The sequence below is a fragment of the Asterias rubens genome, chromosome 4 (genome assembly GCF_902459465.1).
Source record: "Asterias rubens chromosome 4, eAstRub1.3, whole genome shotgun sequence".
In the NCBI taxonomy this organism is placed as follows: Eukaryota; Metazoa; Echinodermata; class Asteroidea; order Forcipulatida; family Asteriidae; genus Asterias; species Asterias rubens.
Genome location: NC_047065.1, coordinates 1,446,059 through 1,458,601, shown reverse-complemented (window position 1 = coordinate 1,458,601; position 12,543 = coordinate 1,446,059). Strand labels below are relative to the sequence as shown.

General features: G+C 37.0%; 1 protein-coding gene across 1 annotated transcript; it reads right to left on the bottom strand.

The window, feature by feature from the left end:
* Positions 1 to 7,318: 7,318 nt before the first annotated feature.
* Positions 7,319 to 12,447, bottom strand: LOC117288836 (malonyl-CoA-acyl carrier protein transacylase, mitochondrial-like). The gene is made up of 7 exons (XM_033769687.1): positions 12,387 to 12,447; positions 11,369 to 11,712; positions 10,591 to 10,821; positions 9,809 to 10,020; positions 9,187 to 9,274; positions 8,306 to 8,523; positions 7,319 to 7,792 (listed from the first exon to the last, which is right to left on the bottom strand). The coding sequence occupies exons 2-7, from the start codon at positions 11,622 to 11,624 to the stop codon at positions 7,397 to 7,399; spliced, it is 1,401 nt and encodes a 466-aa protein (XP_033625578.1). The 5' UTR covers positions 11,625 to 11,712; positions 12,387 to 12,447; the 3' UTR covers positions 7,319 to 7,396.
* Positions 12,448 to 12,543: the final 96 nt, after the last annotated feature.

Genomic DNA, 12,543 nt, shown 5'->3' with positions numbered 1-12,543 from the left:
CGTTTGAACCGGCGCTCATAGCAAAAAATGAATAATTCCACTAAAGAAGTCTTGTTATATTTTTGTTGTTGCTATTACTGAATAATACTTTGTGCTTTGCGTCAAGTTATACTAAAACCTCAGGTATGAACAAAAATTAGTTAGACGGCATAATAACATTGCTAAAACATGCACATTTAAATAGAAAGTAGTTCCAGTTAACCAAGCCGCAGTCTTAGGAACAGATTCTCACATGTAATTGAAAACAGGCATGATGTTCTTCCTACTTTAGTCCGATTTCTAAATTTTTGCTTCGCTCTTGGAAAATCAGACAAAAATGTGATTAAATAGCCTGCTAAGTGTATTAGAGCCTAAACCATGTAGGTTAGTTCTGGGACTCGATCAATTGTTCCAAATTTTGTCCAAGAACCAAAATTTGTCTGTGGATATAAATTTCATTAGTAGTTTTTCGGAAACAAGTTGCAAAATTTAATTCAAATAAAGTTAGTAAATCAAATATACTGTTAACAAAACACAAGCTGCTTGCAACAATAACTCTGCGAATAGATTTAACAAAGGGTTGGGGCTTTTTGAAGCTTCAGCCCTTAAATAACCCGCATTTTTCTTGCTAATCTTTTTGTAATGAAGCTTTGAAATTTTTCAGGAACTAGATGCTTTGTCTTCTCAAAAGTTTTGCTTGCAATAAGATTTCCAGCAATAGAAACAGCAACACTGTACTTAGTACAAGGGTAAAATACACCATTGATTTGGGGAATGTATACTCACTACAATGCTGTAGTCTTCAGTCACTGCCATGTAAGTTTTAAACAAACGGCAATGGGTTTTTATAAGAGCCATGGCTAAGGCTTCAAATGCGGCTGTGGCTATGTCTGACTGTGAGGTCTTGTACTTAAAGGGAACATTTTCAAACCTACTGACGGAGCCCAAGCAGGAGGGTAAGCCCAAGCCGTGGTTTTGAAAAGGACCCCAACATTTGGTAAGGGTCGCTAAGCACAGAAAATTCTCACTAAGCAGATATTTGGTTACCAGCCAAGTTATCATACCTTATCTGTGACCTGCTACTCGCCCAGCTTTGCTGGGTAGTCGATATTTTCTGCTAAATCTCTTTTGAAAATGGGTCCAGATTGATAACAATGTTGTAGCTTGCCCATCATTCACAGACCAACCATAGCTAAGTAAGCTAAATGCTTCCAGTGAATAAATTGCATTTAAACCCCAAAAAGTAACAACTTAAAAATGTCATTTTTGTTATTGTATGTGTCAGTGTTAATTTCCAGTCGGTGTACATAGTGAAGTTCTCAACATTTTTAAGTTTATCAAGTGAAAAAAAGAGTTTTCTTTTTTCCTCAAACGATATTTTATTATACCTGTACAATGCACTCCTGTATCGGTTTTTTTCCCTTCCCAACAACTTTATTAAAATAAATTTGCGGACATTTCATCTTATGATGCTTAATAACTATTTCACTTTCTAATTCCATCATGGATTGGCTATTTATTGTATCAAGCTCTCCATAAAAGATTGTTGTTGTTTGTGCTTATCGTAAACAATTGTCAGAAAAACAAATGTGCCTTTTTTATAACAGTGAAAGCATATGTACTTTTCATTTCAAATTCATTTGGGAGAATCTTGTAAGCCATGTCAGGTTTGCTTAGTATTCAGATTACGGAGGAAAAAACAACATTTAAATGGCGAAAAATGTTGGATAGTCTGCAAATGGAAGTTGACTGTGTTTTGAGAATGTGTGTGTGTATATTAATAAACAATTCAAATACATTTTGTTGAGTTTAATCCCAGTAGAAATCCCTTCCTTTTTGCTCATAATTCCCAGTATTTTTTTACCACATGAGGGCGTATGTGAACCAAATTTACGTGATGTGAAACAATTATAACCAATTTATTGGTGATTGTTGTTATTTGTTCAGCCATTGATACAGGTAAACAACGTAATGGCTGTCAAAATAGGATAAACACTTCCGCAGTGATGCAAAGAAATTTGCTGTTGAAAACACCCTTGTGTTTTAAAACATACACTACAAATATATCTCAAGAAACACTTTCAACCAAAGAGACATCTTAGTGAAAACACCTGTAGACATTTAAGATTTTTTCGTATTGTAAAGAAAGCGTGTATGAAAAGTGTATATTTTTTGCTTTAATTTTGTTAACAAACTTTTTGAGGACATTTTATTTTAAAACGTCAAAATGGAGTGAATTCGACATCTCAACAAGGAACGATGCAGGGGAGGCAGAGTTATAACAATGAACATCTACTATGATGTAGTATACATATATTTAGCCGCATTTAAAAGTATAAAAAATTTCTTTCAAAGTAAGTTGTAAAAAGAGAAATGTACAGTTTTTTGTTTAAGAGATGTTTGGACCCACAGTAAGCTTAGCTGTGAAACACATTCTTGGTTATAAATATTTGTGATTACGATCTGCTCCTTGGGTATCACAGCCCTACAAATTTAACAATTTGTCATTTTCCAACTCGAAGACTAGATGTCTGATATTAGTATGGAAGGAACTCAACTCACTAACACCTGCTGATGTTTAAGGCGAAACTAGCATTGTTATAACTCTTTGTTAAAGTTTAACTCTGTTAGGCTGTGTTCAAAACGGCGACTTCTGCTACAGCTACGGCTAGATCGTGCGTGTAGCCGTAGCTGTAACCGAAGTCGCTGTTTCGGACACAGCCTAAAGGCAGTTTGTTCTCTAGCCATTTTACCACCAAAGCCTTATCATGTAGGAGCAGGTCTTGTTTCACAGCAAAACACCAAACAAAAATTCTGTTTGACGTCCATCTGCTGAATTTCTGAGGGATGAGCAGCCTTACTTGTAAAATAGTTTGTAAAATATTACTATTTCTGATTAAAATTACTAGTCAAATCAGCTTGGACATTTACACAAATGTTCATTGATGAAACTAGAAAAGACTCCTTGATGAAAAAAAAACGATCTTTGTAGTTTGACTAAACTCTGATAAATTAACAAAACATCAGAGTCTTAGTTTTATTTTCTGAAGATAGCTCCTAAAAAGTGGCATTCGGAAAAAGCAATTCATTTGGAGGATTGTTGATCGCATTTGGTTGTCATTGTAGACTTTTAATTTTTTAAACCATGATGTAAGATTTTGTTGATGTTGTAAATTTCTTGGAATATGTTTTTCATTGGACATTATTATTTGCTTTTGTTTCTCGCCCAAGATGGATTTTTTAATGAATTTTTAGGAAATCTGTTTTGTTTTGTGTTGTACATGTGCCATGTACACACACACTTTGTATGCTTGTGTGATTATGCAGATTGTGTTGACAATCTGTCCTATAAATATTTCAGTTTGACTTACGAGAAATAGAGAGAGAGGGAGTGAAAAAGAAAATACAAAAATAGCAAAAAAACAAGATGTACCATTTTCATGTATGAATATTTATATATTCTTGTATTACAGTATGTATACATATTCAAGTTATTGCAGGTAAACAAATTGTTTAAACAACTTATTTAGAAAAAGACACCACCATTGTTTAAAAACTGTCTTAGACTTCCTTAAATAGCCACCAGGCAGTTCCAAAGTGAACTTTTAATTTTTGTCATTTACACAAATGAACAGGTTTTGAAATTCGTGAATGTTATACACATGACGTCATTGCAGTTGGGCGCCTTTATGTAGAGGTCAAAGGTGATAGATAATTGGCCCACCTTGTGTGCATGTTTTACATCATTGTTTTACTTAACTTGTAATATGGTAGCAGGATGGCGTCAATGCGTATGGTTGGTTAAATTCAACAAGCTTGTGAAACTTTATGGTATGCTCCATCTGTTATCATATGGATTGGACAAAACAAGCTTGTGAAACTTTATGGTATGCTCCATCTGTTATCATATGGATTGGACAAATGGTGTAAGTTACGTACTGTGTACAGCCCAGGAGCTATTATATTTCAGCTTGTTGATCCTGTTGCTTTGGACAGGTTTGACATTGTACTTTTTTTGAAATGCCTTGGGGCTAGGCACCCTTGTACTGAATACTCTACATATTTAACACTAAGTATAACATTGGCGCACAGACTTCTACAAAAGCAGGATTGCTTGACTATTGTTACAAAGAATTTTTAGGAAAATGGTTGAAGCTCGCTCTATTCCCTTGTATGTAATTCTGTTTTTATGAAGCGGAACAAAGTTGTATCAGGAATGGGTTGTGGGTACGATAGAGTTATGATAAATTGGAGTATGTGAGAATAGTTTCTAATGAAGATATTTAAAACTATTTCGCTTGTTGATTTTTTTATGACATTTCAAGAAATGAAGGTATTTAATGCAGGGTACGGGGTGGAATAAGAGTTAGTAGCGACTATCGCCTTTTTGCTGTTCAGTTTTCCCGATTGTTGTACATACAGTACCATATCTCTTGTGTACATTATATACATAGTAACGAGTAATTATTATAAATATTATGTGAATAGTGTTATTTTTTCCTGATGGACTATTTTGAAATGCTTTCCAATTTTATAGTGAAGAGATGGGACGTGTTTAGTTTTTTCAAAAGAGGAGCGTTTAATTACAACCCTTGTAAATCATGAGCCTGGAGAGCCATATACTACATAATTTTGTAGGCCTCAATCTAGTGCTATGTATTAACGATATCTGTTAACGTTTATTCTAAAGCAAGACTGGTTAGGTTTTTGGAAATAGTGTGGGTTGCTAAAGTGCGTGGATAGTATGCATAGGTAAGGAGGGTTTTTTAAGCTGGATACAATCTTTGAGGTTTACTCCACGAAACAAAAATTGTAAAAGATTTGGTTTTTCTGAATAGAAGGGACACATGACTGAAGCCCGGTTCATACTTCCTGCCAATGCGAAGTGAATTTTGTCAACGCGATAATTCATTGTTCGCTGCATGAAAATTTGTTTCGCACGAAGCATGCGCAGGAAGTATGAACCCAGCTTAAGGCCAAGTCTGAATTGGCGGTTGTGGCTACAGCTAATGCTACAACTAGATTACTGTGTCGTCATGCATTGATATATAGGATGTCCGTAGCAACACTCTTAGCAACAGTCGTAGCCGTAGCCAGCAGTTTAAGCAGGTATGACAAAATGAGTAATCACTCTACAGATCTCAACACCAGTTGAGTTGGCAGATAAAAATCTCTCCATCAATTTGTGGGTTTGTTTTTTTGTAAAATTGCCGCTATTCACAATTATCTCTTGTCCTCATGTTCTACAACACCCAGGTCGCTGTTTAACGTTTCTAACAAGAGACATTATTAATGAACAAAGGGAACCAGTTGTGGTTAAGATACAGTACAGTTTCCATTTTGGCTGGTAATCAGTAAAACCTTTCCCGATACTTGGCAAATTTCTGTCATTGTCGACTTTCTGTCTTTGGCAATCCTGTGAAATGGAAACATTGTGTTGAAATAATATAACTCATTTTGTATACGTTTTTATGAAATACTTTGTAGTCTTGCTCTCAAGTCCAGAAAATGATATTCATGGATGATGCCTGTAAACTCATAATCAAGTCAATTTTTGTACGAATCCTTAACTTGAACTCTTGGACTAGTGTTATCCAATCCATTTAAAGTATACTTCAACAACAGATATAACACTTCTTAATTCAATGTTGGATACTTTTTAAAACACATTTTATTTTGTTTTGCAATGTACAAATTAAAGAGGAAAAAAAAGGTGGAGAAAAAAAATTTAAAACACACAAAAATATATATTTTATTGCATGTAAAAACCCCTCTGTCATAAGTTACATTTTTGTTGCAAATTATTTTAAGTGTTTGTAAACTAGAAACTTATCACAAACAAACAAAAAACATTAAAAATCGACCCAAAATGGTTTCATTAAATGTGAAATTACTTGGAAAGTACTGTCCACATATTACAACCCATTATAGATTTTTGCCAAAATTTTGAAATAAAGGATACCATTTGATTCCCCAAGTGTGAGTGAGTATTGTTTTATTTTGTTAAAACCTTTATTGTGTTACCATCATCGCACCGATAAAGGTATGGTACTTTGTGAGTCGGAGTCATCAAACAAAATTAGAAAATAAGACCCATGGTATAACGCAAAAAATACTTAACGGCCTGTCGTTCAACCCTAGCAGAGTCTGTTTCTAATCCTTTGAGAAAGACTCTGCTATGGTTGAAACATCTGCCAATTAACTTTTTGCAAAATAACATTAGCTGTTGTTGGTGATCAGCTGTTATAACTTTCAAACTAAATCTGTGCGTGAATTACACATAATACTTGCATCGTTAAGAAAGCTAAACATGTCTTTAAAAATATTGGCCTCGATATTATAATCTTAAATTCAACCTACACGTTGGCCATGCAATAAACTTCAGTATTCTGTTACTTTTAATACGAATACAAACATTGTAATTTTTATATTCTTTAAATAATTTTTTGGTCCAGCAGCATACATTTATTCTAGACTATGCCCAGAGAAAGAGCAAGGAGTTCAATTAGTTCACTGAAGTTGGACTTGAACCTCCCTGCCATGAATAAAATTACCCGCATTTTATATAATTTTGAAACAGTTTCTGCACCAAAGCTGTACTCTGAGAACGATTGCCAAAGCCCTAAAAATGCCCAGGTAAGTGGCGTAAGTAGAGGAAACAAAACAAGTTTTGAGTTTTGGTGCTGGAGGTGAATGCTAAAATACCAAATGGCAAGACCATACAACTAGTGTCAGTGGGTTGGAGAAAGTTCATGACCTGAAAAGCTTAGTTAACTTCATACTAAAGAAGAAGCTGGAGTATTTTGGGCATATTATTACAAGGAGAGATGGGGGAAAATCTTGAGAAGCAGTGTATTGACCCCTTGCACACACGTCACACGCGGCGACTGTGCCACTCTCACCATTTTGGTAGTCAATAGGTTTATGTATAAACGTTGCATCGCCTAAAATGCGCACTTCACTGAATAACACAGTTACCGGTACATTGCCCACCAGTATGGCTGTTTCAAGATTTTCTGATGATGACGTCAGGTGAATTGTGTCAATAGAAGGATGATATAGACATCTGAAATCACACAAACAACATGCAGCATAATGAATATTGTAAATGTTTGTTGGTGTTAGGTACAAGTTGATGAATTTTGGCTACCAACTAAGGTAGATCACAACAAGTGTATATTATGTGTCATGGAATATTAAACCACGACCATAAATAACATGCTGCATCATCGTATATAGACCTCATGCACATGATGTCATTTTAGTAGGGCGCCCTCTAGGAGGTTGTTCATTGGCCAATGCAGTGCACCGCGCGTACAAATCTGTGCGTTTCGATTGTTTCGATTGTTTCTTCACCGTTTTACCTCTAAAGATGGCGGCTGGATGACATCAATGCATAAGGTCTATTGTGAACCTTTCAAACTTCAACTTTTTCATAGGAGTGGTATGCTTTGGCATTATTCCTGCGTAGAAATGCACCGAGTTGTTTTCCTGGTCCGACCTCAAGAGTTTTAGGGAAATGGTCTCCCTTATTACGCTGGTAAACCTCGTGCATCGTCTGCTCCCAGTGAACTGGTTCTAGAATATGCCGTTTCAGAAGGGAGCGGATATGCTTAGAGTGGCGGTACTTCTTGCCGTTGACATTGGAGTGGACAGAGATGACTGGGGTTTCGAAGGCGACCTTTTCAATGGCAGAGGAGAAGATTTCCTGAGCTGGTGCCATGAGCGGAGAATGAAATGCACCGCTGACTGCGACACGCTTAGCAGACCGAAGGGAATAGTGATGAGACATCTCTTGGATGTAGTTCAGTGCCTGGAGAGATTAATAATAATAATAGTAATATAATAATACACAACATTTATATACCGCTTCATACAAAGTTGAAGCAAAAATGGATAAGTGTCCATCAAGTTAATCAATAATAATAATAAACAGATTTCATACAAGCGCTTTATCTACAAGTGTCTCAAAGCACTTTATTACTATATGTTTGAATGATGAAAACCATTTATGTCGCGTTTTGGGTTTACCAGGTGCTGTGGTGCATTCAGCAACCACCCCCAGAAAAACCAGGACAAACCCCTTTTCTTAGAAATAAGTGTAACTTGGTTCTTTTTACGTGCAATACACAACACACAGGACCTACTGATTAACAACCCATCCGAATGACGCAGCAATAACGGTCAAGTGTCTTGCCTAAGGACACAAGTATCAAAGCAGGACTGAAACCAACACTCTGTTGATCAGACACTTTATAAATAATCACATGCTGAACAGTTCTGTTGGGAGTCGTTATGGTTCTAAGTAAGCGACTCCTACACTTACCTCTTCATTCCCTGCCACAACCTTAGCCTCTGGGTATACATGGCTTGCTATCATACACATAGCATTAGTCTGGCCATTGATTAAACAGGAATCAGCTGCTTCTCGACACATCATCTTAAATCTAGTTGACGCACGACCAATCACGTGCAGCATACCACTAGGAACCACATCTGATGCTTGCTGCATCGCCTCAGCACGGATTTTGATCAGTTGAATAGCTGTGAAAGAAAAAATAAATTATATCATCTTTAAATCCTACTTTCACAATATTAATTGTAAAATAAAATACCAAAGAGGGAGTCTCCTAGGCCTGAACATCTAAAGTCACACTTCTAGGCTCGCGAATAACACCAAATACCAGCCTGACTGGATGTTACCTTCGACCTCCCACTTGTTTCACAAGGAGATTCGCAGTCAAATCACACTTACATGTGCACATATCACATAGTGAATAAAACACCACTGCATGTTGATATACACAACATTATCCACTCGCAGCATGCAGGCGATAGAAAGTGCAAGCTGACAAACTACATCACCTTGGACCAATCACAACACAGATATGGAAAGCTTACGCCACTGCACATTCATCCAATGAAACCTTTGTATCCAATGAAATCATTGTATCCAATGAAATCATTGTATCCAATGAAATCATTGTATCCAATGAAATCATTGTATCCAATGAAATCATTCTATCCAGTGAGATCATTGTATCCAATGAAATCATTGTAACCAATGAAATCATTGTATCGAATGAAATTATTGGGTCTGTACGACCAGTGTCTTTAAGACAGGGGACCAGTCTAGTGTCTTCTTACTGTCTTTATCATTCTTTATCATTGGGATAAAGACAGGAGACCAGTCCAATGTCTTCTTACCATCTTCAAAGTCGAGGGCACCAGAGAAGACCAAAGCGGAGAATTCCCCCACACTGAAACCAGCTGCCGACACACAATTCTCCACCAGCTAAAAAGATGACCAAAATAAAAACCAACAACAATATAAATCGGTGTATATGGGTAAAAACCATAAATCAACAATATGAATCTTTCTTCAAAAGTTGATCTGAAAATGAAGGCCATGACAACCTATTATAACAAAGCCCCTTCAAAGACACTGGACACTATTGGTAATTGTCAAAGACCAGTCTTCTGACTTGGTGTATCTCAACATGTACAAAATAAAAAACCTGTGAAAATTTGAACTCAATTGGTTGTCGAAGTTGCTAGATAATAATAGAAGAAAAAACACCAAGTTGTGTGCTTTCAGATGCTTGATTTCGCGTGAGGTCTCGAAATCAATTCAAATATTTTACTGAGAAATAACTTCTTTCTCAAAAACTACGTTACTTCAGAGGGAGCAGTTTCTCACGGTGTTTTATACTATCAACAGCTCTCCCTTGCTTGTTACCAAGTAAGTTTTTATGCTAACAATTATTTTGAGTAATTACCAATAGTGTCCAGTGACATTAAATGAAGATAACAATTGTTTTAAAAGTACCTTGGGCTGTTCTTCTTTTAGTTTTTCCACAGCGGCGAGAGAACACACGACAACGGCTGGCTGGGAATGTATTGTTCGATTCAATTCCTCTCGTGTTCCATTCAGACATAAGTCCAGCAGATCGTACCCAAGGATGTCCGATGCGATGCTAAACATGTCCTTTACGTTCGAATACTTTAGAAGATCACGACCCATACCTACAAACTGACTCCCTGCATTGTAAGGAAGAATCAGGACAGAAAGTATAATAATATAAATAAAGCGCACATATCCTAAACACAGGAACTCGGCAAACTCCCACAAAGGAATATAAACGCCAAGCTAGCAACAGCCAATCTCTCTCTTACAAACATTGGTAATGATTATGAATTACACAAATCAAGAAATTGTGATTCAGTAACTAGACGACAATATTTATTCTAGTCGTTGTGAAATCAGCAATTAGCTGGGGGATTCGAAATCAACAGGGATTGCTTCAATACAGGAACAGTAGTACAATGGTGTCCTCTAACGTAATGGTCAAACACGACTGGGTGTGTCCATGGAGTGTTAGTGAAGCACAACTTAAGCAAAAAATGTTGCACGAGTGGACTAAATACATTTGCATAAGTTTTGTAACAATTGGCAGCCTCTACCCTCATAGGTAACTCAAGGACTCAAGTGTCTTGATGGGGGTTCGAACCCATACTCCCATCACTTAACCACCAGAACCTGAGTCCAGTACACCAGACTGTTCAGCCATGACATGCTAAGGATACAAACTGATTAAGATTATTGTTCACCTTGACCAGGGAAAAGAAAAGTTGACATCTCTCGAGGATCTTGTTTTGATTTGCGACCACTTGACGTCTTGTGGTTCTCTGTTACTAAATTGGTGCGTTGTGGAACATCAGAAAAGTCAAATGGATCCCTTCTTTTGTTCTGTAGACTGGCTTCATCCAGTAATATCTTGACAGTCTGGAATCGCTCCTTGGCTGGTTGTGGAATGGAATGCTGATCAGGACTGTTGCTCTCTGAATGAGAATCAATTATTTTTAAGATATCATAAAAATTCATTGAACAATAATAACTTAATAACCCTGTTGTGCCTTTGTTATTTTTATTGTCTGGATCGCCTTTAGATAGTGATTATTTTCGCTTTTTGGTTATCCGCAGGCTTGTTCTCTGTGTAGTCTTATTTTTATTGCCTATTCTTTGTATGAACTGTTTGCCTGGAAATAAATAAATAATAAATAAATTAAACATATTGTGAGAATTAAAACAACCATTTCAAAATTACATTTGATAAGTGTCAACAAAATCTGCCAAAACATTTCACTATGTCATCAGTTTTTGATTCAATCAGGAATTCCTTTGAATCAGGGATCTCAAAAGGAGTCCATCACCTTTAACCTTTGACCTCAACTTTCTTAGATGTTAAGGTTGTGTCCAAAACGGTGACTTCTGCTACAGCTACGGCTAGATCGGGCTCATCTGCCTATTCTTCAACACTGACACAACGCGCTGATCTAGCCGTAGCTGTAGCCATACTGTTTCGGACACAGCCTTTTCCTCTCTCACCATCCTCATCGTTACTCCCAGATGATAGATGTCTTCTTTGGAGGTAGAAGACCCCCTTTCCCATCAATTCCGTCCTGTCAAGATGCAATCCATTCTTAGGGGAAAGGTTTGTTAATGAGGTTTGAAAACTCAGTGTTGTTGTCGTGATGGATCTGTGGATGTTTGGAGCAGTCCTTTGGCCGAGTCTTGTGAGTAAGACGCCAAGTCTTATCCGCTGTGATAGATCCACTGTAGTCTTAAAGATAACCTTGGCCATAATGTCTCTCCAACGATTATCCGCATTCAAGTCATTATGTCTGGCCTGAGATGCTGCTGAAGTGTCGTCACATGATCCAAGTGTAAATCTGAGAAAAATGTCAACAATATATATAAACATTTAATTTTCTAAAGTTATGTGGTTTAAACATGGGAACTACCAAACATGGCGCAGGTACGCATGGTCAATAAAGAGAAGCAGGTCAAAAAACAATTGACCAATCCATTAGGCTCCGCCCACGGAACCTGGTGAGCAAGAACACATGAGCCCCTCCAGAGTCGAATGCCGTTCTGCACAACTCTACGCTGCGAGTGCCAATAAGGTTTATCACGATTCAGAACCGCAATGCATTGTGGGAAGGATTATGGGGCGGTTTCTATGCCGTTTCTACGACTCGCACACGCAACACCTATACCTTTGTGTGAGTTCAACAGCGCCCGCTCTTGATATTTTGCTATTCGCAATAAAACTTATGGATTGGTTTGAAAACGGAACCATACAGTGGTGACAGAGGTACACTTCTAGTACTACAAATGACATACTTTTACTACAGCAACTAAATTATATGGAATTGATTGAATTTGCTTGGCAAAGTAAAAAAACTAAGTTTATTATACTTTATGATTTTTGTTCTAGAATGTCCCCAGGCATCAGTGAAAACTATAGATCTTAGAAAAATTCCATAATTGTAACCACTGTCATTGTTATTATTCAATTACTTTAAAACAAAATCAAACTGAGGATCAAAACATGAATACTCACGCGCGAAACTCATGTCATGTTGTGATTTCTGCTTACACAAAAATACACATGTTTTATCAACAGCGCCACCAATCGCTCTGGCATGGTTTATGGATATCAGAGATTGTGTGTGGTGTAGTTGGAACAGGGTACCAGACCACATCAAACGAGGGAGATT

What these genes read in the sequence shown, in the direction of transcription:
- LOC117288836 (XM_033769687.1), bottom strand. Translation starts at nt 11,624, where the DNA reads ATGGCCAAGGTTATCTTTAAGACTACAGTGGATCTATCACAGCGGATA. An exon ending in TGGGAGTAACGATGAGGATG is followed by an intron (nt 10,822 to 11,368) that starts GTGAGAGAGGAA and finishes ATTCTCATTCAG; the next exon opens with AGAGCAACAGTCCTGATCAG. An exon ending in TTGTGGCAGGGAATGAAGAG is followed by an intron (nt 7,793 to 8,305) that starts GTAAGTGTAGGA and finishes TAATCTCTCCAG; the next exon opens with GCACTGAACTACATCCAAGA.